Raw genomic sequence first — 25,922 nt, 5'->3', positions numbered from 1 at the left:
CAAGAAGGGGGACCCCAGTGACCCGGCAAATCATCGGCCTATAGCACTAACTTGTATACTGTGTAAAACACTAGAACACATAGTTGCCTCCAATGTCTCTGCTAATCTTGCTAAACATAACATTCTTTATGACCTCCAACATGGCTTTCGTGACAGGAGATCTTGTGAGACACAATTGATAGAGCTAACAGATGAGCTGATTAACAACATTTCCGATTGTAAACAAACAGACTTGATTCTGCTCGATTTCAGTAAAGCTTTTGATAAGGTCAATCACTTTAAACTTCTTCTAAAACTTCAAGATTATGGTGTTCTCCACAAATCCTCAAATGGTCTGAGGTATTTCTACTTGACAGAAGTCAGTCTTTAGTCTTGGAGGGCGATCATTCCAAAGAAGTACCTGTGATATCTGGTGTTCCACAAGGATCCGTCCTTGAACCTCTGTACTTCCTAATTTATATTAACGATCTCCCATCTTCAATCAAATCTCAAGTCCAACTCTTTGCCAACGAGACGGTGGTTTACCTAAATATAAATTCTCCCAATGACAGCAAAATCCTCCAGGAAGATCTTAACAAGGAAAATGAGTCGGACATGGAGTTTAATCCTTCTAAATGCCAGGTACTACACATCACAAAAAACAAGGCTGTGGTCAAAATCAAATATTTACTCCATGGACATTTTTTAGAATCAGTTCCCAGTGCAAGTAGCTTGGTGTTGACTTGACCGCAGATCTAAGTTGGAATACACAAATCACTAGAATATCTTCAAATGCTAATAAAACTCTTGGCTTCATAAAACGAAACATCACAACAACCAACGAAAACGTCAAAACATTAGAATACAAAATTCTTGTCCGTCCTCAGTTGGAATATGCATCTACCATCTGGCACCAATACACCCAAGCAAACACACACAAAATAGAAATGGTTTAGCGTCGTGCACTTCGATTGGTTACGGGTGATTTCTCACCTTTCTCCAGTGTTACTGAAATGCAAGGAAGACTGTGCTGGCGCTCTCTTTAACATAGAAGATTGGATTCCCGCCTTGTAATGTTTTATAAAATCAACCATCATCTTGTTGCCATCAATCTCCCGTGTTGCATTCAAGTACCATCTAGATTTTCTAGACAGATGCACCCGTATAGTTTCAGACAAGTACATGTCACCTCTGATTACCACACATTTTCATTCTTTCCACACTCAGTTGTATTGCGGAATAACCTGCCTCGCCATATAGTTACCATCCCTGACCTTGATGCTTTCAAGGTGGCTGTGGCAACCACCCAGTACTAGACCAGAGAGCAATGTTTTTATCTTTATCTTTTAATGCTTGTTCTTACTAATCACACTTACCGTGCTAACACTCTTTTAGCCTATTATCACCTTACCTGATGTTGGACCCATCAACCTTTTAGAACTCTTTCACCACAACTTACAAGTCGACGCGCCCCCCCCCCCATGTCTTTAACTCACCAAAGAGGAGTTGACAGACAGACAGACAGATAGACAGATAGATAGATAGATACGGACGGACGGACGGACGGGTAGATAGATAGATAGATAGATAGATAGATAGATAGATCTCGTTTGTAAATGTGTATTGATAGGATTTATATAGTACAATACAAAATAAAATAAAATCAGATATACAAATTATTGTGTAATAATAAACAAAAAAGTTATAGCTTATTTTCATAAGGCTAAGAAAGTCGAAACTCACAAGGGGAAACACGTTGGGGTCAAACTGGTAATGTACAGAGATTTAGTGTGTTTACACCCAATGCATTGACTAACTTTCACATTATAATTATAAAATGAAAATCAGTCACGTGACACGAGTTATCGGCCATTTTGGCAGCGGTTGGCTGCAATTTTCACCTTCAACTAATAACTACTATCTTTAATCAGTCATGTCGTCTCCGATGTCCAGAGCATTATGCAGGTCATTGAAGGTAGCCATTAAGCTTTAGATCTGTGCATTTTCTGTATTAATCACGAATTAGATTTGCTGGAAACACTCAAAAATTTCGTAGTCGCTTGTTGAAAAATAAGTGGGTGGGGTAAAACGGTTGCTTTCATTATACATAGATTTTTGGAGGTCAGTACCTCTTCCTCTCCGACCCTGCCAATAGTTTAAGCCTTTTTTAAACGATTTGAGCATAGGTCTCACTCATCAAATAAGTGTGCGACATTAACGGTAGCCTGATCACCAATTGCTACTGGTACTGATGATAAACCCGGACAGATGATAAAGTCGAACACCTTGGAAATATTCGATTGCAAGCGGTTATTTATAAAATTGAACACACCATCTAATAGTTTCCACTTACAACACCAACTGGTGTAAACAAAAACAAAATTGGTAAATATTCTGTATAAATAAATGACTTACATAAATTTGTATAAAAAATATTTATCCAAAATTACTGGGGAAGAGGGTGTTTTTTTGCGCATGCTCACTGTCGAAACATGAAGGCCTGACATTTGTTAACTTTTCATTACTTGATCAGGAATGACTGTTGCAGCTTTTTGGGGAAAGTTTCAATATAATAATACCAAGAAAATTTTGTAAATGACAAAGGGTTCGAATTTATCATCAGTCAACGTTCATAAAGTCCCCTTTTGACATACCCCTTTCAGGCCCTCACTTCGTGTGAGTTTGCTTACTAAATATAAATTCGAATTATGTAAAGTTTTCAGCAAAGGTTAAGCTTTATTTTGATACCGACCATTGATTTCAATTTGCAGAAATAAAAAAGTTACAGGTAAAAAATCTCATTTTCTGTTCGGGTTTATCATCAGTACCGGTACGAAAAATCTTGGCGACAGAAAATCGACAGACCGTTGCCCGTTTGGCTATGAAAATTCTGAGGAATAAATTTATCAAAAACGATCATTGCAAACGAGTGCATTTCGCTTTAATGGCTTAGTTCCCGCGTCAGCAGATCATGTTTACATTTACAAGTTGTTTCCGTGCGTTTTACACATTTGTAAAATCTACCTCAGCTGCAAGGGAGTTAACTGGGGTATCTGAGATGACAACAACTTGGGCGCTGAGAATGAATTTGTTGAAATATTACGCAGGGGCACAGCCGGGAAAGGCATTCAAAAGGCCAACAGCATCGACACTAACGGCAAAAAAAAGAGAAAAAAATATGAGAAAGAAGTCGGTTTTTTGGGGAATAGTTCTTCTTTCTGTCACCATGGCCCTATTATTGAAAACTAGTTCTCGAACAAAATTCAAATTTGGATAAATTTGTTTCTGCAAATTTGTACAGTTTGAATCCATTTTATTTCCCGGTCTACTATATAAAAAAATCAAACTATTATATATTTTTGCCAAGCTATTTCTAGTCTACAAAGCTGTTTTGGTCTTGTTTCATGACTCTGTGTCTTTCACTTTCTGCATAATTTTGTGAACGCTGTTTCAGATTTCGAAATCAATTCTGAAAAACTTGTACAATATTCCAAATGATCTGAAATATATCAATATTTACCAACCTACAGCACTATATGTAATAGTTATAGTATGTGTGAGAGTGTGTTACCAGGATATATCAGAGCTAGGGGTACATCGAGGGTATTTTTCTCTGCACATATCGTCGAGGCCGGTAGGCCGAGACAGATATGTGAAGAGAAAAATAACGAGATGTACCCCTAGCTCTGATATATCCTGGTAACACACGAGCACTACATATTATAACTGTTTTATCGCATAGTTTATCATTAAAATTTATATATTATTTTCATTTAAATTTGTTTATTATTATTTTTACTATTTTGATTCCCTTTCTGCGCCTCGCTGACTGAAACACTAAAACTTCTGTTTTAGAAAATGTGTTCCCCAGATAAAAGTACCCAACAAATTTCTGCATTGGTTTTAAATCTTTGCATTTCATTGGCCAGACATATTGTAAAACTTGTTGTTTTGTTTGTAAAAAAAATCAAAGAAAAAGAAACATTTGAGAAATCTCAGAATTTCATATATTTCATGTATTTCTGAATTTGGCAATAACTATCAAGTTTTTGAAATATTCTAGTTTATTTATTCTTTTACTTTATAAATGTAGGTGTTTGTGACAATTCTTTCTCTGTGAATTGTAAATTGGAGCTAAAATCATCTTTTCTTTGAAAGGAAAAAATTATACTCCCTTGACAGGACCTCAATAGAGAAAAAGTGTTCCGATATATATCGGAACAGTTTTACTGTGCTGATATATATCGGAACACTTTTTTTCTTATGAAACTCTATAGAGATTTCCGTGTTGATATATATCGCAACAGTTTTGTAAGATATCAGCACAGTTTTGTAGTAATAATGTGTGTTACTATGTATAACATGCTGCAAAGATCAAAGGAAAATTGCCGCACTATGCGATAATAAAATAAATTAAATAAAACATATTGGAATGAAAGTCTTGTTAATTCTTGTGCGAAAATTGGTGGGGCTATGAAAAATTCTGTCGGGCTACAAAAAAATGGAAGTCCGTAGTCCCATTGGCTACGGTGTTAAAAAGTTAATGTCGTACACTGCAAATATAAAGTGTTACTAATTCAACATGAATTGTGTGATGTTTCATGAGGTATAAAGTATCCCTACTCGTTTGGCTTATTCTATTGGGATAGATTCTCATAATATGAAATAAGGCAAAGCCTTAAAGCAGGCTCAAAGAAATAAGGTTTATCTAAAAAATATCAGTGATTCATTTTGCCGCGCGTCCTGCGTCAAAGACGCATATTTTTCACCGGGGACGCGTTAATTTGAAATGTGTGCAGCCGCGGGACGCAAACAATTTCACTGACATAATGTGTACCTTCGTTTACTTCCTCTAATGGTTTAAAAAGTAGAACGGATGTCGTGGATAATTTTCATGCGTCAAAACTACCTTATCACCGTTCGATTTGTAAAGCATATTCTGATTGGACAGTAGTGATTTTTTTAACCAATCGGTGACGGTCATTTATTTTATGTTCGGGAGTATTGTTTCCAAAGTACCCGGATATTTCGGCCAAAATATTTCAACAATCTGACGATGCCGTTGAAAAAACAGCAGAAGTTAGATCCCAAACAGCAAAAACTTTCCGTTTTTTTTTTTGGTCTGACTTTGAGTGAATCGTCGGGTACTGAAGAAGTGAGCATTTCAATAGAAAATGAAGCAGCGGCTGCGAGCACGTCGGAAAATCAAGATAAGAAAAAAAGAAAATTTGTTTCTAAATGGCTCACTCTTTATTCGTGGTTATACTATGACGAAAGTGAAGAATATATGTACTGCACAATCTGTACTGACAACATAAAAATGAACGGTATCAACAAAGCTGCAAAGAACAGAAACTTTCAAAATACAACTTTTAACAGTTTTTTTTTCTCCTCATCCTGTTTAGTTCAGTTCTGGTGCAGATATATAGGATGTAAAACCTATTAAATCAATTAATCAGTCAACCAATATACAATGTAAAGGATGTGAAAAAGCAAACAATTCAAATTTGGGACTTGCTGTTTCATGATATATAATTTTTATATTGAGTCCCTTTTTGACTCGTTACTCACTGGCTGGGACTCATTGTTTCAAAATATGTGAGTCCCATGGACTCGTATCTTCAGATTTCAAAATGAATCACTGAAATATATGTCATTTATTTGTAACTAAGAAACTGTTCCTAGTCAAAAGAATTCATGAGAACCTATTCTCTTGATAAGAGCAAGTTTACATTTAATGTCAGTACCAGTAACAGCTAATATCATACTTTGCAAAATTTACGGGAAGCCAGTGTCACGGGGCGGTTAAAACCGCCCAACATTGGACATGACGGGACAGTGACAACAAAGTTATCATGCTGTCCAGAAATATACTATTATTTGGACTAATGGTACAGGTACTCATAATGCAGGGCCTTTTGCTTCTTCGATAATAGGTGCCATTTCAAGCATTCCCTTCAGAAAATGCTTTTCAAGTGATGCAGTTGATTATACATCAGGGTTTGCTCCCCTTTATCTAAATGCGCAAACTGAAGTTTGTTTGCTAAGAAAAGAGGGGTATTGCTGCAGTTATTATGTCTCCCCCTGAGGGAGACATATTGTTTTTGCCCTGTCCTTCCGTCCGCCCGTCCGTACGTCACACTTCATTTCCGGGCAATAACTGGAGAACCATTTGACCTAGAACCTTCAAACTTCATAGGGTTGTAGCGCTGTTGCAGTAGACGACCCCTATTGTTTTTGGGGTCACTCCGTCAAAGGTCAAGGACACAGGGGCCTGAACATTGAAAACCATTTCAGATCAATAACTAGAGAACCACTTGACCCAGAATGTTGAAACTTCATAGGATGATTGGTCATGAAGAGTAGATGACCGCTATTGATTTTGAGGTCCCTCCGTCAAAGGTCAAGGTCACAGGGGCCTGAACATTGAAAACCATTTCCGATCAATAACTAGAGAACCACTTGACCCAGAATGTTGCAACTTCATAGGATAATTGATCATGAAGAGTAGATGACCCCTATTGATTTTGGGGTCACTCCGTCAAAGGTCAAGGACACAGGGGCCTGAACATTAAAAACCATTTACGATCAACAACTAGAGAACCACTTGACCCAGAATGTTGAAACTTCATAGGATGATTGGTCATGAAGAGTAGATGACCGCTATTGATTTTGAGGTCCCTCCGTCAAAGGTCAAGGTCACAGGGGCCTGAACATTGAAAACCATTTCCGATCAATAACTAGAGAACCACTTGACCCAGAATGTTGCAACTTCATAGGATAATTGATCATGAAGAGTAGATGACCCCTATTGATTTTGGGGTCACTCCGTCAAAGGTCAAGGACACAGGGGCCTGAACATTAAAAACCATTTCCGATCAACAACTAGAGAACCACTTGACCCAGAATGTTGAAACTTCATAGGATGATTGAACGTGCAGAGTAGATGACCCCTATTGATTTTGGGATCAGTCTATTAAAGGTCAAGGTCACAGTGGCCTGTTCATGTAAAATCATTTTTTGGAAATAACTTGAGAACCACTTGACCTACAATGTTGAAACTTAATAGGATGATTACACATGCAGAGTAGATGATTCTTATTTATTTTGAGGTCACTTGATCAAAGGTCAAGGTCACAGGAGCCTGAACAGTAACTTGAGAACCACTAGGCCAAGAGTGTTGAAATTTAGCAGGATGACTGGACATGCCAAGTAGATGATCCCTATTGCAGCCAACCATCAGTGTCTCTTTGACTTTCTCTCCTGAACCCTATTGACTTCTTGCCTATAGGACTTTGCATTGGGGGAGACATGCGCTTTTTTACAAAAGCATTTTCTAGTTCAACTTCTCCAGCTATTTTATGTATTCTGTATCTATACAATTGTCAGAAGGGTGGTGTTGTACTACATTTAACAATCTTGTACCAGTATCTAGCTTCGGATACTGTCATTCGTAGTCATAATATACAGTGACATTTAAATTTATAAATTTTCCAGGGGCGGTTTTACAGTGCTCAGGCCATGAGGAAACCTGATGCTTCGTCCTCAGAAATAACGGTAATAAACGAACATAATTATTATGTTGATTACAAATGAAATAAATAAGATTCTGTTCACATTCACAGATTTATTTTGTATAATTAAACTTTGACATTAATTAGCTTTTGGTAAAAAAAAGTTCATAAACAGTTTGAAGTTAGCTTGTGTAGAAACTTACGTGTTTTATATACATTTATGAAAGTTGAATTTTGAACAGCTTACTAACTTACATTTAATCATTGTTGGGATTTTGCATAGGTCTATAATAGAAAGATGTACAGTGCACAGCTTCTGATGTGACATATTACCGATTATATTCCCAAAAACAAAAAAAATTGTTATTTGAGGGTTGAAGTTATGTAGTAAGTTTGACCTTAATAATATTAGGCATTTGCAAAATGATTAAAAGTTTTTTGCAAAATATATGCAGGGATGTGAATGATTCTTCATCTTTTCAACTTATTGTTTCTTGGAAAAAAGTTGTAATAAAAGAAAGATCTGTGTAAAAATTGTGTAGGGAGTATTCTCTTATATCTTCCTTTCTGGTCATTGAGCAATTACATGCACTTAAAGTTGAATATATCATATACCAAAACAATCACTGTCTATCAAGCATTTTATGGGAACTTGTCATACAGTGTTGACATCATTCTTGTTCATTGAATGTTTTCGTAAACTATCAGTTCTGTTTGCATCAAATATCTATTCTTTCATACTTTACAAATACAGTCTGCTAGAGTAAATGGTGTGAATGTAGCAACTGCCGACAGTCTGAATCCACTGAGCCGGGTGACATTTGTGGTAAAAGGTGGCTCAAGATACGAAGACCCAAGCAACTTCGGTGTATCGCATGTGATACGACATATAGCATACTTGGTGAGTTAGAATTCACTTGCTCAATGAATGATCAACCAGTCTTTTTCAGGCGCAGTGATTTTCATGAAGAACCTCAGAAGAGGCTCCATGCTATATTATTCCCATTGTAGTCAAGCAATTAAAATTGAATGGAAAAGGTTTTCTGATCAAACAAAAAAGTATCAAGAATGATGTATCTCTTAAAAACTTGTAGTTATCCAAACGAGTTTGGTTTCTTTTTTAATATTTAAGAAATACAATTGCATGTATCATTAAATGTTAAATTTCTTATTTTATGCCTGTTCCAAAAAACATTGGCCATCTGTTTGTCAGCATTAAAGAAAAAACTTTAAAAATCTTCTTGTCCAAAACCACAGGGCCTAGGGCTTTGATATCTGGTATGTAGCATCATCTAGTGGTCCTCTACAAAAATTGTTCAAATTATCCCCCTAGGGTCAAATATGGCCCCGCCCCTGGGGTCACATGGTTTATATAGACTTATATTGGGAAAACTTTGAAAATCTTCTTGTACAAGACCACATGGCCTAGGGCTTTGATATTTAGTATGTAGCATCATCTAGTGGTCCTCTACCAAGATTGTTCAAATTATCCCCCTAGGGTCAAATATGGCCCCGCCCCGGGGGTCACATGGTTTATATATACTTATATAGGAAAAACTTGAAAATCTTCTTGTACAAAACCACTTGTCAAATATGGCCCTGCCCTGGGGTCCCAAGTTTTACATAGACTTATATAGGAGAAAAGTTTAAAAATCTTCTTGTTGAAACCACAACACTTAGACCTTTGATATTTGGTTTGTAGCATTGTCTTATGGTCCTCAACCAAAATTGTTCAAATTGTACCCCTTGGGTGAAAAGAGGCCCAGCCCAGGGGGTCCCAAGTTTTATATAGACTTATATAGGAAAAAGCTTTAAAAATCTTCTTGTCTGAAACCATACGACCTAGGCTTTTCATATTTGGTATGATGCATTGTCTAGTAGTCCTCTACCAAAATTGTTCAAATTATGCCCCTGGAGTTAAAAGAGGCCCCGCCCTGGGGTCACTTAGTTATTATGTGAGTTATATAGGAAAAATACTTAAAAAATCATCTGATCCTATTTCCAAGACTGTTTAATTATAATTACCTGATGACCCCAAGTAATATGATGTCACTTGACTGTGACCTTGACCTACTGACCTACTTTCTTGTTTTTTAAGATACAGCCTTGAAATTTGGATGACATGTACAGTTTTGCACACCGATCTTAGTTTTTGACTTTCAGTGACCATGAATATGACCTACTGACCTACTTTCTTGTTTTTTAAGATACAGCCTTGAAATTTGGATGACGTGTACAGTTTTGCACATTAATCTTAAAACTGATTTTCAGTGACCATGAATTTGACCTACTGACTTACTTTCTTGTTTTTGAAGCTTTAGCAGAGAAATTTGCTCAAGCAAGCAACTTAACTCAGGTGAGCGATACAGGGCCATCATGGCCCTCTTGTTTTAACTTTCAGTTCAGATTCTTGATAAGTAAAAAGTTTACTTAGTATTCAGTTTCTGTTGTTGTTTCTTTGTTGTTGTTTGGTATAGTTCGGGTTTTTTGGTATCTTAGTATCCTCTTGTTCAAAATGTATGTAGTTCATTGTTTGATGATTATCTACAGCATGTTGAACAGTTTATATATTATTTTAATTTCAGACCAATGACAAGAATTCTTCATTCAAAACATTTAAAAATTTGGAAGCACTTGGTGCAAACTTAAAGTAAGTACATTATTTGTAATTTACCTATACACATCAAATTAATGTAAAACTATTTGTAATAATAAGAAGAAAGTATCTCAATAAAATTCACCATTTGGCATGTGCAATCTTTCTTGTTACTTTTTTTTAAAGATGAGGAATTTCTGTTTATAAAATTAATGTATTATATATTAGTAATTAAATAAAACTACATTTCTCCATTGAATATAAGAATTCGTAATTCAGTTTAGAAATATTTTTTTTCAGTTTTTCAATGTTAATTGTTATGATTACATAAAAGCAATTTTAGACCGGACTTAACAGTATTTATTCAAACAATTGTATTATTATGCCCCTTTTCAAAATAGAAGGGGTATATTGTTGGTAGACCATTTGGTTTCCAGTCAGATACTAGAGGATGCTTGGTCTTACAGTGGTCAAATTACATGGATGATAACCTGTGGTCAGTAGATTTTATGAGGGTCAGTTAGTCAAAAGTCAAGGTCACAGTGATCTTAAAACTGGTTCTGCTCAATAACTAAACAACTTTTTGGCCTAGAGTTGTCAAACTTAAGATGATTGCCTAAGATCAGCAAATGACCCCTATAATTTTAAGGGTTGCTTGGTCAAAGATCAGGGTCACAGTGGCATTGAGATTGAAAACTGTTTTCTCTCAGTAAATGAAGAACATTTTGGCTTACAGTTGTCAGACTTAATAACTTTATTGCCTGTGGTCAGTAGATGACGCAGGGCAGAGGTCAAGGTCACATTGATCTCAAGATGACCTCTGTTATTTTGGGGTTCAGTAGGACAGAGGTCAAGATCACATTGATCTCGAGATGACCTCTGTTATTTTGGGGGTCAGCAGGACAGAGGTCAAGGTCACATTGTCAGATCTTGGGACTGGAAACAGTTTCAGCTCAATTATGAAGAAATGCTTAGGCCTACAGGTACCAGATATAGGATGGTTGCCAGTGTTCTGTTGATGACCTCTGTTATTTTGGGGGGTCGGTAGGTCAAAGGTCAAGGTTGCATTGAATAGAAATAAAAAAATTATTTATGCTCAATAACTAAAGTAAAGAAAGCTTTGGCTCACAATGGTCAAACTTCATGATAGATTGCCTCTATTATTTTGAGGGTCAGTAGGCCAAAGGACAAAATCACAGTAACCGCGAGACTAGAAATAGTTTCAGCTTGTTAATTAATGTCAGTTTTCGTAAGATGATTTCCTGCAGTCATTAGATGAACCCTGTTATTTTTGCTTGGTCACTGCGTACAAAATTATAAACTGTGACCTAGTTTCCTCAGACAGGCTTTCTTGTTGGACATATTTGTTTTACAAACAGCTTGTTTAGTGTCTGCTGTTTTATACTGTAATCACGTCACCATTGTTGGTTCAAGAGACTTGCTAGTCTAAGAGTGGAATGCTGTCATAATAGCATGCTATTTTGTTGTTTATTTTAGTTCCATAACAACTAGAGATTATGCCATGGTTTCTGTGAGCTGCACAAGAAACTTTATGTACGTATCAGTGCAGCTTTCTTTATATCTGATTTGGACATTGCTATAGCTTTCCATCTATACATTTAGCCGTGTAACCATTCTAGTGAAAGGTTTGACCTTTTCGCTTAACTATGGAGCAAAATAAATTAATTAAGGCTAGGATAAGTAATTATTGTAGATCAGTGCATTCTTGATTGACAGTATGCAACACTGCCCTAACAGTGAGGAAGGTTTTAGATCACCAGTCCAAAGTTTTGGTTGATGTTCTCAGTGGTAACATAAAACAAAAAAATTCTTTAGCTTAACACTACAGTTTGTTTAATATTGGGTAGCTCCTTTTAATAATTAAGTGGTAAAGGTTGCTGAGTTCAAATCATTTGTGCCTTACTGCTGTGGGTTTTCAAACCTTGCTTGGGTTGTAAAATTCTTTGTGAAGAAGCCATCCAGCTCACTGGCTTACAGAAGGTTGGTAGTTCTACCCAGGTGCCAAGTCTTGCTTGAAATTATGCCTTGAGGGAAAGTTGCTATATTACCTATAATTTAGCCACGCCATGGGAAAACCAACATAGTGGCTTTGCGACCAGCATGAATCCAGACCAGCCTGCGCATCTGCGCAGTCTGGTCAGGATCCATGCTGTTCGCTTTTATAGCCTATTGCAATTACAGAAACCTTTAGTGAACAGCATGGATTCTGACCAGACTGCGCGGATGCGCAGGCTGGTCTGGATCCATGCTGGTCACAAAGCCACTATGTTGGTTTTCTCATGGCACGGCTCAATTGTGTATGTGTAACATTTAACCAAACAAATTTTTTTTAATGATATAATTCAATTTATTCAGGCCAGAGGCTTTTGAGTTAATTGCACCAGCAATGCTGCGAAGTAGTTTTAGTCCTTGGGACTGGAAAGACCACCAAGGCTGTACTCCTAAAGTTGAGTTTGATGTGGCAGCACTTCAACAGCTACCGAATGTTGGTATGTATCAAGGGTATTCAGTATACAGAGTACTTGCCCCTCCTTCTACGGGTTTGAACCCAGCTAGGTTAGTCATGAGAGAAAGCCACCTAGCTGGCTTGCAGACAAACAAAACAATTGAATGTCATGTTTAAGAACTACAAATGGTCCAAATAAAAAAACTTTTAGCTTAAATGGCTAGCAAAGTTTTGTTTCAGGTTATTGTATTTTGTAGTGCCACTGGTATAAACAAAAAAGCCATTCAATCCTATTTGGAATTCAGGTTCTTCTCTAATCAGCTTGGTATTATTGTGAAGAAAAATATACAAAAAAATGCATATTAGTGATTGTTAAATGAACTAGTCCCATCAAACAGGGTATGTTTTTGTAGCATAATTTGAAAATGGAAACATTAGACATACTTTGAGCAGGTTATCTATCGATGTGTATGCTTTGAAACTTAATTTTTGAACTATGAATGACTAGAAATGGGAAAAAGGTACTTCTTTGTTTTATAAGATTCTAAAGTCTAGGCTCCAGTTGTATTCAGAGTTGGCAGTATTAACTAATTAGTGTGGTTGCTTGCTTTCTCAGGTTAGCTTAAATAAACTTAGATTGAGGAAAATGAAATAGTTTTATCTTTTCCATATCCTTTTAAGAAAATGTGGAAATATATTATTTACTTTACAGTTTTAATGGAGGAACTTCACGCTGCAGCATATAGACAGACCCTTGGTAATTCATTGTACTGTCCTCCAGAATTTGTTGGTTCACATTCACCAGATCAGGTATTTTACTTGTGTACCGGTTTTACAAGTGTCATTTGATTGCAGTATGTACCATAACACATATCATGTGTATCTGCTTATTTTGAATGTTAACAACTATCAAGGTTAGAAAATAAATCTTTTCAAATGGTATTTTAACCTTTACCCTGCTAAATTTCTAATATGGGCTGGTCTGTCATTCAGTTTGAGCAGTATCATTTATTATTCAAACTGTTTCTTGATGGTAACAAAAATTATAAAAATTTGATTACTTTTGATGTATTTTCAGTTTGATAGTTTTTTCAGTATAACTTGTAATTTAATGTAACTTTAAGACTTTAATTATGTTATAGATACTGGCATTTATGGGTGCCCACTACAGGCCGAACAGAATGGCAGTTGTAGGTACTGGTGTAGACAATGACGAACTAACACAGCTAGTGAAGGGTATGAAATTCCAGGAATCTAGCAGTCAACCAAATGACAAAAAAGCTGAATATGTAGGAGGTATATACTATGTTTTTTCTGTTTTTAAAGTAGCACCAAGACAGTTTAGGTCATGCCTTTAATGGTGGAGGAGACCCAAAAGAACAGTTAATTTTCTGTTTACTTACAAATAAATACTTCAGTACACTGCCTTGACACGGTGTTCTAAAGACAAAAGCAAACACATTCCATTTAGAAAGCTATCCAAGAGAAACACAAAATTCCTGATGGAGTGTCCTGTTGATCTGCTTCTTCTCTCTTTACATCTGTCAGAATGAATAGTGAAATGTGTTCTACCACAGTTAAGCAGCTGAGTCTACTTTTTGTACGAATCACAGTCATTCTCAAAAGAAATCTTGGATTTTCCACAAAAACTTGACCCCTTTCCAGTCATCCACACCAGCTCTATGAAATTTAGTTACGTTCTACAGCTTAATTAGGATGTATATTTTCAATCAAATCTGTTGTAAAATAAGAGACTGCTTTTCTATCAAACACACTTCCTTTATTTTGGTAACAAGGGGCAGATGACTGTACTCTATTACCAGGAAGACCCCAGGTCCCCCCACCCCCACAGGCATTATTTTAGGCATTGTAGAACCACCAACCATTGGCAGCTGGTGACCTCCGCACATGGAAGAATTCCACGTTGTCATCAGGTTATCACACTGTGGCCAGTGGCAAGAGATTTGTAGTCAAGTGACTAACCATTGTGCCACAGAGGCATCTCAGTGTGTCTTGAATATTATGAGCACATACTTAGTAACCAACTTGCAAACATATTTTTCTGCTTCACTCCTAAATAAAGTGCTTTATTTAATGAGGTGTAGTTGTAGTTTGTCCTGACTTACCTGGTAGTAGGAATCAGTAGGAGATATCGACTACGGTGGGGGTGGGGGTGGGGGGCTCCGTGTCAAAGTCAGCAAGGTCGTTGATCTTTAATGGTTTAAAGTCCCATAATGATTGTAATATTCTTTCATGTGAAGAACTCATCTAGATGAGCTGTGAAAGGTAAGTGGCTCTAAACAGGTGATCACCCTGGTCTGAAATCATACCAGACATTCCCTTGGGTCTTTCTGGAGCTGGAAAACATTAATAATAGTCCAAATTGTATCAGATTCAATACACAAGAAACTTAACTTTAGATCAGGTCAGTCATTGTACAAGTTCATTGAAATCATTTAACTCTTTCTCAGAAGAAGCCTACATGAAAGAAATTTGAATAACTACATTTATTGTGTAGTATTTTAAGTCTTGTTCAAATATTTTTGCTCCTTTTTACAATATAGTACCAAAAGATGAAGTATTTAAGCATTTAAACGTCTATGTTTTAGAAATGGCTGGAAGACTTTAACGAAACTACATCTGTAACTTCTTGGCATCTTTTTCAGTTATGTTTGAAATTTTTACTGTACTGTTATAATGAGAATCAGTGTTTTCAGGTGAGTTGTTTCCTTATGAAAATAACTGATGTGTTGTTTTTAGCTCACCTGTCACAAAGTGACAAGGTGAGCTTTTGTGATCGCGCGGCGTCCGTCGTCCGTTGTCCGTCCGTCCGTGCGTGCGTCCGTGCGTCCGTAAACTTTTGCTTGTGACCACTCTAGAGGTCACATTTTTCATGGGATCTTTATGAAAGTTGGTCAGAATGTTCACCTTGATGATATCTAGGTCAAGTTCGAAACTGGGTCACATGCCATCAAAAACTAGGTCAGTAGGTCTAAAAATAGAAAAACCTTGTGACCTCTCTAGAGGCCATATATTTCACAAGATCTTCATGAAAATTGGTCAGAATGTTCACCTTGATGATATCTAGGTCAGGTTCGAAACTGGGTCACGTGGGGTCAAAAACTAGGTCAGTAGGTCTAAAAATAGAAAAACCTTGTGACCTCTCTAGAGGCCATATTTTTCATGAGATCTTCATGAATATTGGTCAGAATGTTCACCTTGATGATATCTAGGTCAAGTTCGAAACTGGGTCACTAGGGTCAAAAACTAGGTCATTAGGTCTAAAACTAGAAAAACTATTTGACCTCTCTAGAGGCCATATTTCTCAATGGATCTTCATGAAAATTAATCAGAATGTTCACCTTGATGATATCTAGGTCAAGTTCGAAACTGGGTCACGTGGGGGTAAAAACTAGGTCAGTAGATCTAAAAATAGAAAAACCTTGTGACCTATCTAGAGGCCATATTTTTCATGAGATCTTCATGAATATTGGTCAGAATGTTCACCTTGATGATATCTAGGTCAAGTTCGATACTGGGTCATGTTGGATCAAAATCTAGGTCAGTAGGTCTAAAAATAGAAAAACCTTGTGACCTCTCTAGAAGCCATATTTCTCAATGGATCTTCATGAAAATTGGTCATAATGTTCACCTTGATGATATCTAGGTCAAGTTCGAAACTGGGTCACGTGCGGTCCAAAACTAGGTCAGTAGGTCTAAAAATAGAAAAACCTTGTGACCTCTCTAGAGGCCATATTTTTCAATGGATCTTCAGGAAAATTAATCAGAATGTTTACCTTGATGATATCTAGATCAAGTTCAAAACTGGGACACGTGGGATTAAAAACTAGGTCAATAGATCTAAAAATAGAAAAACCTTGTGACCTCTCTAGAGGCCATATTTTTCATGAGATCTTCATGAATATTGGTCAGAATGTTCACCTTGATGATATCTAGGTCAGGTTCGAAACTGGGTCACTAGGGTCAAAAACTAGGTCAGTAGGTCTAAAAATAGAAAAACCTTGTGACCTCGCTAGAGGCCATATTTCTCAATGGATCTTCATGAAAACTGGTGAGAATGTTCAGCTTGATGATATCTAGGTCAGGTTCGTAACTGGGTCATGTGCGGTCAAAAACTAGGTCAGTAGGTCGAAAAATAGAAAAACCTTGTGACCTCTCTAGAGGCCATATTTTTCACGAGATCTTCATGAAAATTGGTGAGAATGTCAAGTTTAAAGTGGGTCATGTGCCTTCAAAAACTAGGTCATTAGGTCAAATAATAGAAAAAGCTTGTGACCTCTCTAGAGGCCATATTTTTCAATGGATCTTTATGAAAATTGGTCAGAATTTTTTATCTTGATGATATCTAGGTCACATGTGCTCAAAAACTAGGTGACTATGTCAAATAATAGAAATAACGACGTCATACTCAGTTCAACACTGGGTCATGTGGGGATAGGTGAGCGATTCAGGACCATCATGGTCCTCTTGTTTAGCTCACCTGAGCACAAAGTGCTCAAGGTGAGCTTTTGTGATCGCCCTGTGTCAGTCGTCCGTCGACGTCAACAATTTGACTGTTAACACTCTAGAGGTCACAGTTTTGACCCAATCTTAATGAAACTTGGTCAGAATGTTACCCTCAATAAAATCTTGGACAAGTTCGATATTGGGTCATCTGGGGTCAAAAACTAGGTCACCAGGTCAAATCAAAGGAAAAGCTTGTTAACACTCTGGAGGTCACAATTTTGGCCCAATCTTAATGAAACTTGGTCAGAATGTTACCCTCAATAAAATCTTGGACGAGTTCGATATTGGGTCATCTGGGGTCAAAAAGTAGGTCACTTTAGGTCAAACCAAAGGAAAAGCTTGTTAACACTCTAGGGCCATACCAAATTGATATGTCTTTCGTCGGAACTACCGCATCAATAATTTCATTCCCGAGAAAAAAAAAAATTACCCGCCCGCACGTACATAAAAATCTCCGAAAAAAAAAATTTTTTCCCGATTACGCGGTCCGGAATAATAACGGCAAAGCAGGTTTTATCGCTGTTTTAATGCGTCAAAGTGATATTGATCGGATTTCATGCATCCGTAATACATGTTACTGATGACCAAAACTCAAAAAGTCAGGAATTATGGTGTTGTTCATCATTTGTTTTAAATCTGGAGTGTCTGTGCTAGTGCCACACATGGCCTTCGATGTGTCGGTAGGTAATGAAGTAGGAACGTTCTACTTTTGTTCAATACAGTGAAAGGAACGAATCACAACTTGTAAGACGTGCACGGGGATGCAGTTAAAAATATTTGGAAATATTGTTCAGATATAGTTTTCAAACCATTTGTTATCAGTTGTTTAGTTCAGTATGTTATAACTAGAGCCCAAAGCTGAGGCCGACTACCATCTTAAAAAAATGTTTGTTCACAGATCCTGACCGACCTATCACATTGTCTAGGCCAAATCTTTTTGAACGTAACTTCTTTAGTACAGCAGTCAGATATTCTATCGAAATGCATTTAGTCAATTTAAAAATTGTTAAGCTTTTCAAATTAGTAGTGTAGATATAAAATATGTCCTTTTGTAACCCCAATTTTGCCTGTTTGTCTATTACTTGGCTGTGAATTGATAAAACGAAAAAAAAAATGGAAAAAACAGACCTCCCCAACTCTAAATTTCTAGTTCAGTCAAAGCAAAACAAACAACACTTTAAGGGTGGCCATATAACACTTTAAGGGTGGCCATATAACACTTTAAGGGTGGCCATATTGGGATCATTCTTTGTCAGTCTTGTTATCATTTTTGCCTGAAATGAATCTCCACCACAAAAACATAAGCTAGCCTGATCTGTTAAGAAATTATTCCAAAGGGATTCGAGCAATGTCGAAGCATCTGTATGACCAACTCCGTTTGGTCTCACTGGTCAAATGGTTTGTTACTTCCCTTCACCTCTATGGGTTGGAGTTCCACTAGGGGCACAAAGTTGTTCATGTGCCGAAGCCATCTAACTGTGCTTCAGAAGAAATGTTATTCCACACATGTGCCTGTTTTGTCTTAAATAGGCAGGCCTTCAGATTAATGTAGAAAAATCAAAATTAAAAATAAGACACTCATCCCTTAGAAATTATAACTAAAAAAAAAAACAAAGTGATTCAGTGAGGTTTGGCAAGAATTTATTTGCAAAATCATTCATGTAGTCTTTAAAACATAATAGAAAAGCTATATACTGTGTTACCCACACTGTAAATGCTTGATTTCTGTGTTATTTCTAAAGAAATGTTAACTTCATGTATAATCATAACCGCCTCCTCAAGGGTCAAAGCTAGGGAAAAAAATAAAAAAAAGCCCGCTCGCTCCATGTAAAATCTACCCGCCTCTGAAAAAATCAAAACTGAGAAAAAAAAGAAAAAAAATTTCGCTCGCCCGCTCCAATTTTTTTTGAAAATTTTCCAAAGAACTATTAATCAATTTGGTATGGCCTAGAGGTCACAATTTTGGCCCAATCTTAATGAAACTTGGTCAGAATGTTACCCTCAATAAAATCTTGGACGAGTTCGATATTGGGTCATCTGGGGTCAAAAAGTAGGTCACTTTAGGTCAAACCAAAGGAAAAGCTTGTTAACACTCTAGAGGTCACAATTTTGGCCCAATCTTAATGAAACTTGGTCAGAATGTTACCCTCAATAAAATCTTGGACGAGTTCGATATTGGGTCATCTGGGATCAAAAACTAGGTCACCAGATCAAATCAAAGGAAAAGCTTGTTAACACTCTGGAGGTCACAATTTTGGCCCAAACTTAATGAAACTTGGTCAGAATGTTACCCTCAATAAAATTTTGGACGAGATCGATATTAGATCATCTGGGGTCAAAAACTAGGTCACCAGGTCAAATCAAAGGAAAAGCTAGTTAACACTCTAGAGGTCACATTTATGACCATATCTTAATAAAACTTGGTCAGAATGTTAATCTTGATGATCTTTAGGTCAAGATCAAATCTGGGTCAGGTGGGATCAAAAACTAGGTCACTTGGTCAAATCAAAGGAAAATGTTGTTAGCACTTTAGAGGCCACATTTATGACTTTTTTTCATGAAACTTAGTTAGAATGTTAATCTTGATGATCTTTAGGTCAAGTTCGAATATGGGTCTTGTGGGTTCAAAAACTAGGTCACCGGGTCAGATCAAAGGAAAAGTTAGTTAGCACTTTAGAGGCCATATTTTTGACTGAATCTTAATGAAACTTGGTCAGAATGTTAATCTTGATGATCTGTAGGCCAACTTTAAATCTGGGTCAGATGGGGTCAAAAACTAGGTCACCAGGTAAAATCAAAGGAAAAGCTAGTTAACACTGTGTAAGCCACATTTATGACAATATCTTAATGAAACTTGGTCAGAATGTTAATGTTGATGATCTTTAGGTCAAGTTTAAATCTGGGTCAGGCTGGGTCAAAAACTAGGTCAAAAGGTCAAATCAAAGGAAAAGCTTGTTAACACTCTAGAGGCCATATTTATGACTATATCTTCATGAAACTTGGTCAGAATGTTAACCTTGAAAATCTTTAGGTCAAGTTCGAATCTGGGTCATGTGGGATCAAAAACTAGGTCACCAGGTCAAATCAAAGGAAAAGCTAGTTAACACCCTAGAGGCCACATTTATGACCATATCTTAATGAAACTTGGTCAGAATGTTAATCTTGATGATCTTTAGGTCAGTAGGTCAGGTGAGCGATACAGGGCCTTCATGGCCCTCTTGTTTTAATACCTAGGTGAAAGACGTGTACCTCGGCCAGACTTGGATGTAACTTATGCCGCTGTAGCTACAGAAGGACCAAGGTCAGTCATATAATCAGACTTTAACTGAACTCTGAATGCAGAAAAAACTGTGTAAAATTGTTTTATTAAAAATGTCTTTATATTTACCGCATGTAAACAAAGTTGCTGCAAAGGGCCTTCTGACATCGAAAGTTCTGTAATGGTTAAATGATACTTGTATCTAACTTAATGCTTATGAATTAAAAGCATTTGATTACAATAAATCAGTGTGGTTGTTATGTAAAGACATGGATAAAGTTGTGTATTGTTTTCACAATGTTGTTAGAATATTGTAATAGGGTGTTTCAGTTTTACATGAAGCTAAAAGTTTTTTATAGAATATTTGTATATCTTTAATTCCAACCAATTCAAACATTTCCATCAAATTTTTGTTTCAGCTTGGCAAGTAAAGATTTGTTGAGTGCAGCAGTATTACAACAGATTATGGGGCTTGGCCCACACATCAAATATAGCGACAGTGTGTCTGGTTCTAGACTCGCCACAGCCTTGAAGAAAGCTACAAACTCCCCATTCATGGTAATTCTGAATTCAGTTTTCAGTTTTGAGAGTTTTAGGATGTAGCATTACACAAAGTAAACTTTTTCTGTTGAGAATGGTTCTTTGGCTTTCATCCAGATTAAGGACGCCTGTGATTTTAGTATAGGTGGATGGCCCAGCATCTGTCAGCAACAATTTACTTAAACATCTATTTAGAATTATCCAAATTTGGTCTGTAGCATACTGGCAGGGTCCTTTCTTAAATTTGTTCGAACGGTTCTGCTTGACGCCTTGTAGGAGCTCCGAGAGTTAAAAAAGAAAAAAATGTAAACAACTTTTATGAACTGCTTGATGGATCCTCATAAAACATGGTCTGTTATATCATTATAACGTCCTCTTCCAAATTTGTTCAAATGGGGCACTTCGCAGAACTTGAGCTAAAAATAGAAATACCATTTAACAACCACTTCATGGATCTTATCAAACTTCTCCTATTTGTAAAAAAAAAAAAAAAAAAAAAAAAAAAAAATGAAACAGTTTCAGTTGTAGAGTCCTCTGTTCAATTTCTTCAAATTAGGGCACTTGGTCCCTTTAAAGTACTACTAGAGCTAAAAATAGACATATCTTTCAATTGCTTCATCCCTTAACCACTTGGTTGATATTAAACACAAATGTTACCATTCATGATTTAGTGTCTCATACATATATTCAAGAGGAAATAGTCAAGGTCAGGTAAGCAGCTTAGGGCCACTGTGGCTCCCTAATATATTTTAGTTTGTATTTCAGTATAGTAAAATCTCAGTTAACCTAATTTACTAAATTTCTAAAGTGAACTGGTCCATCGTTTAATTTGGGCAATGCCATTTATTATTCAAAGGGGTGTTCACTGAAAATTTACTGACTGAATAGAGAACAGTGCAGACCTTGATTAGCCTGCACTGGTCGCAAAGGCAGAATAACTCGCCGCCAACACGCTAAAGATTAAAGATGCGTCCTAGAGCAATCACTCCACAAATATGGACATTTTTCCTCATTTAATAATATTTCTTAGAAAAATATGCCCACTATTGTTACATGTCCAGTTTTGAATTGATTAAAACATTCTATATTAACAGGTTAATGGTCTTAATGTAAACTACACAGATTCTGGATTGTTTGGATTTACAGTGGCAGCTGATCCAGCAGATATGGAAAAAGTATGTTCTTACAGTTTAGATTACATATGAAAAAAGTAGTTCTTCAAAATGTTCTGTTTTTCTATTGCGTTTTGGCATTTTTCTTTCATTTGTGCATTTTAAAAATTGTAAATTTTAGTAAGATATTTTATAATATGCATAGTGTTTATATCAAGCACTTAAAGTAATCATGAAGTACAGAATTGGTTACTGAGTACAGTATCATTTGTCTTTTTTTCGTCTTTGGTATTAAAGATGAATACTAACTGGTTTGATGTCTGTAAACCTGGATAAAGTTATTTTCTCCCCATGTTGAGGAATACTGTTATCTTTACAGGTATTAAGAACTGCCTTCGGTGAATTTGCTTCATTAACCAAAACAGGAGTTACAGATGCTGAAGTTACAAGAGGAAAGTAGGTGTACAAAGTGATAAATTGCTAAATGTTGATAAATCACTTCAAGTTTTGAATGGAAAACACTTTACTCGTCATGTTAGCTCATATCAGGTGTGGAGACACAAAGTTGATAACCTGTTTTAAGATAATGTTAAATAGGAAATTTTCATGAGGGATATCTTTTTGCAATACTATAAAAAATGAAGACATTAAATGCAGTTTTGGCTATATAGGAGTAAGCTTAAAAATAGTTCCATTATTGATGTATTGAATTATTATCAACAAAAACCTGATGATCTGAAGTTAGTTCGTTTGTTGAAGATGTAAAACGAATCATTTACATAGGTGTACTAGATCTGTACAAATCACTATGCAGTATCGATTGTATTATACAGAGTCCGAAAAAGTCCACATGTGTAATAAAACAGAATTTCTTCCATTTAGGTATCAGCTGAAGACAGATATTGCAATGAGGATGGAGAGTGGCGACGCTGTTGTTATGAACCTTGCTGAACAAGCTGTTGGATCTGAAAAAATAAGTTCACTTAATGATGTCATGAATATGGTTGATTCGCTCCAGACGTCAGATATTGTAAATGTAAGAATATTAGCACTTAATTGATACCGGATAAGCAAGATTTCATTTGTAGGTGTGTTGAGAGATTTTAATGATTTAAATCTTTCTAATTGAAATAATTTTGATTGTGATACTAATATTCAGATGAAGAATGTTTCTGGCATTCAAAATACATAGGATGAGTGCCTGCAGTTTTAAGGGTCATTACCACAAAGACTTACTGATAATGCTGTTCATTAAGTCGCCATATAAACATAACTGTAACCTAGGCTTCAAACCAAAATTAATGTTTGTTTTGGATACAGACTGCAATAATCAGAAGCTAGAATTGCTACTACTATTATTAAAAGGTAGAAAACATAAGAGATTGTATTTTACACTTCTGAAATATCAGTGGTGTATCTGAAGTGGTTAAAAGCACAAGTAAACCTACATTGCCTTGAGAGTATAGCCTGACAGCTAATGTATGTTCAGATCATTAACCACTAATCGCTCGTCATTGTCTTTAAATGAGTTGTCTACTATATAGCCGATATTTTAGGGGAATGCCATGTGCCTAAAACCCTTAATTTTGCGTACTGCTAGGCATAGGTTCAGGATTCTGTCCTATACTGTTTCATCTATAATTATTTTCTTGTAACACGTCTTTGAATAAAATGACAAATGAGCCGTGCCATGAGAAAACCAACATAGTGGGTGTGCGACCAGCATGGATCCAGACCAGCCTGCGCATCCGCGCAGTCTGGTCAGGATCCATGCTGTTCGCTAACAGTTTCTCCAATTCCAATAGGCTTTAAAAGCGAACAGCATGGAGCCTGACCAGACTGCGCGGATGCGCAGGCTGGTCTGGATCCATGCTGGTCGCACACCCACTATGTTGGTTTTCCCATGGCACGGCTCAAATTATTTTACTCAGAAATGAACATCAAACCCAAATGAGAGTTAAACCATACTAACAATAGTCTCTTGGAATCCTTTCTCAAGTTACAGTCCAGATTTTAATTCTCAAATTAACAGCTGTCAAAAATAAGTACTCATCACCAACGTTAATTCCATTATTTCACCAACATCTGAATTTGGTTTTAATACTTACTTTTTGCCATGGGAGACCGACTGTGATTATCACACCTTAGTATATTTCATTGCATCACTGGCAAGATGAAAACATATGACGCGATTGCAAATTGTAAAAATGTTAAGTGTTGTACTCCACATTCTCAGTTGTTCGGTATTCCAGGGTTACTGCACTTCAAACTTTGCATTTTATAGAAACAATTCTGAAAATCTGTTCAATTTTTAGAGTAGAAGGGTTCCGTTATTCAAGGAGATTTTTTTTTTTTTTTTTTTTAAAGAATGAACTTGAGGAACAAGAAAGTCGTTGGATTTGGAGGGATATCCAATTTGAAGTTGTTTCAGTTTGGATGGGTTCCGCTTTTATATGTAATAATGACATACAGTGAATCACAGCAGGCACAAGCAGCAATGGTTCGAGCACAGTGGTTGACTTGAGCAATTCATGTGTTTTCAAATCAGTTCCGACATGTTTTCACTGTTTGGATAGCTCGAAATCCTGCTTAACACGTGCTCATCTTGTTTTGACTGAGCGATTGTTGATTTACTGTATGAAGCATGCATTCTCCTGAAGTATTGCTACAAAATGGGAAAAGTAATAGGGCCTTTAAAGTGGATTAACAAAACATCTTTGTAATTCTGTTTTAATACAATGTTTCAGGATAAAGGTATTAATTTATTTTCAGGTTGCAAAGAAACTGGTGAATGGAAAACCATCTATGTCATCTGTGGGCAACTTGTCTAATGTACCATATCTGGACCAACTTCTGAAATAAAACTAAAAACTGCTAGGACATTTTATATAAATTAGTGAATTCAAAATGAGTGGAAGCTTCAGATTTGTGCTATGTTTTCTTTTTACAAGAACGATCGAAGGGATAGTGACATTTTAGGACTAAACTTTTTAGATCTTTTGTCGTGATCGAAAAATTTCAAATATGTTGAAGTTTTTATGTTTGTGTATGCACAGTGTATGTCTTTGATATACATGTCATTGTTTAAAAGAAAAATAAATAATTTATTGTTTATTTTGGACTTTTTTTTTTATTACTATATACAGAGTATATGAAAGCTATCCTACTCACCTTTGTGTCCATGTCAAGTCTGTGTTTGATGCAATTTCACTTTATCTCTGTATTACTCGATGGATTTGCTTCAATCTTAGTAGTTGTTCCACATTATCACCCTCATCACCACAAGGATCATAATTTGTGAATTATGCCCTCTTAAAATTTCAGGTTGAAAGTTTTGATGCACTTTCAAGCAGTCTCTGTTACTAATAGAACATAGTGGATTCGATTCAAACTAACAATTAATCCACAACATCACACATCATATTCACAGAAGGTCCATAACTCTGGCACCAATATATTTATGGCCTCTGCACCTTCTAGTCTTAGAATTGAAGGATAATGTCTCTGTTATTCCCTGTCAAAGGCGTAGGCATATTATTTAGGCATACAGGCTGTCAACTGATTCCTATATTCCTATATTTTGGATCAAAATCCTATATTCTGAAAAACCTATATTTCCTATATTTTCCTATATTTTGAAAAATATTCCTATATTTTTTAGTAAAGTTCTTGCCGATGAATAAGAGAGTAAATCTTGGTTTGATACTGCTTTTGGATTCTTTATTTTATAGGTAAGAAAATTCCCATGTCTGCCACACTATCACCATCCTTAAGATAATGTTTTTTTGCTTTTCTTCCTCATCTGTATGGTCACTTTGCAAGGCAGTGAAACAGGACATGGGTCTTTCAGGTAAATCAAAGTCACGTTCAGATGTTTTCTTTCAGATACTCCCCAATGATGAAATACAAGACAAATCTCTGAGATCTC

General features: G+C 36.3%; 1 protein-coding gene across 1 annotated transcript; it reads left to right on the top strand.

Moving 5' to 3' along the window:
- Positions 1 to 1,817: 1,817 nt before the first annotated feature.
- LOC123564641 (cytochrome b-c1 complex subunit 2, mitochondrial-like) lies at positions 1,818 to 25,108 on the top strand. The gene is made up of 14 exons (XM_045358365.2): positions 1,818 to 1,954; positions 7,477 to 7,536; positions 8,248 to 8,394; positions 10,079 to 10,143; positions 11,587 to 11,643; positions 12,466 to 12,599; positions 13,269 to 13,366; positions 13,699 to 13,852; positions 20,318 to 20,384; positions 20,762 to 20,900; positions 21,977 to 22,057; positions 22,374 to 22,450; positions 22,877 to 23,030; positions 24,767 to 25,108. Exons 1-14 carry the CDS (start codon positions 1,913 to 1,915, stop codon positions 24,854 to 24,856), a joined length of 1,365 nt encoding a protein of 454 aa, XP_045214300.2. The 5' UTR covers positions 1,818 to 1,912; the 3' UTR covers positions 24,857 to 25,108.
- Positions 25,109 to 25,922: the final 814 nt, after the last annotated feature.

The sequence above is a fragment of the Mercenaria mercenaria genome, chromosome 2, assembly GCF_021730395.1.
Source record: "Mercenaria mercenaria strain notata chromosome 2, MADL_Memer_1, whole genome shotgun sequence".
NCBI lineage: Eukaryota > Metazoa > Mollusca > Bivalvia > Venerida > Veneridae > Mercenaria > Mercenaria mercenaria.
Note: the sequence above shows the minus strand (reverse complement) of the source record. Positions and strands in the feature narration are given on the sequence as shown.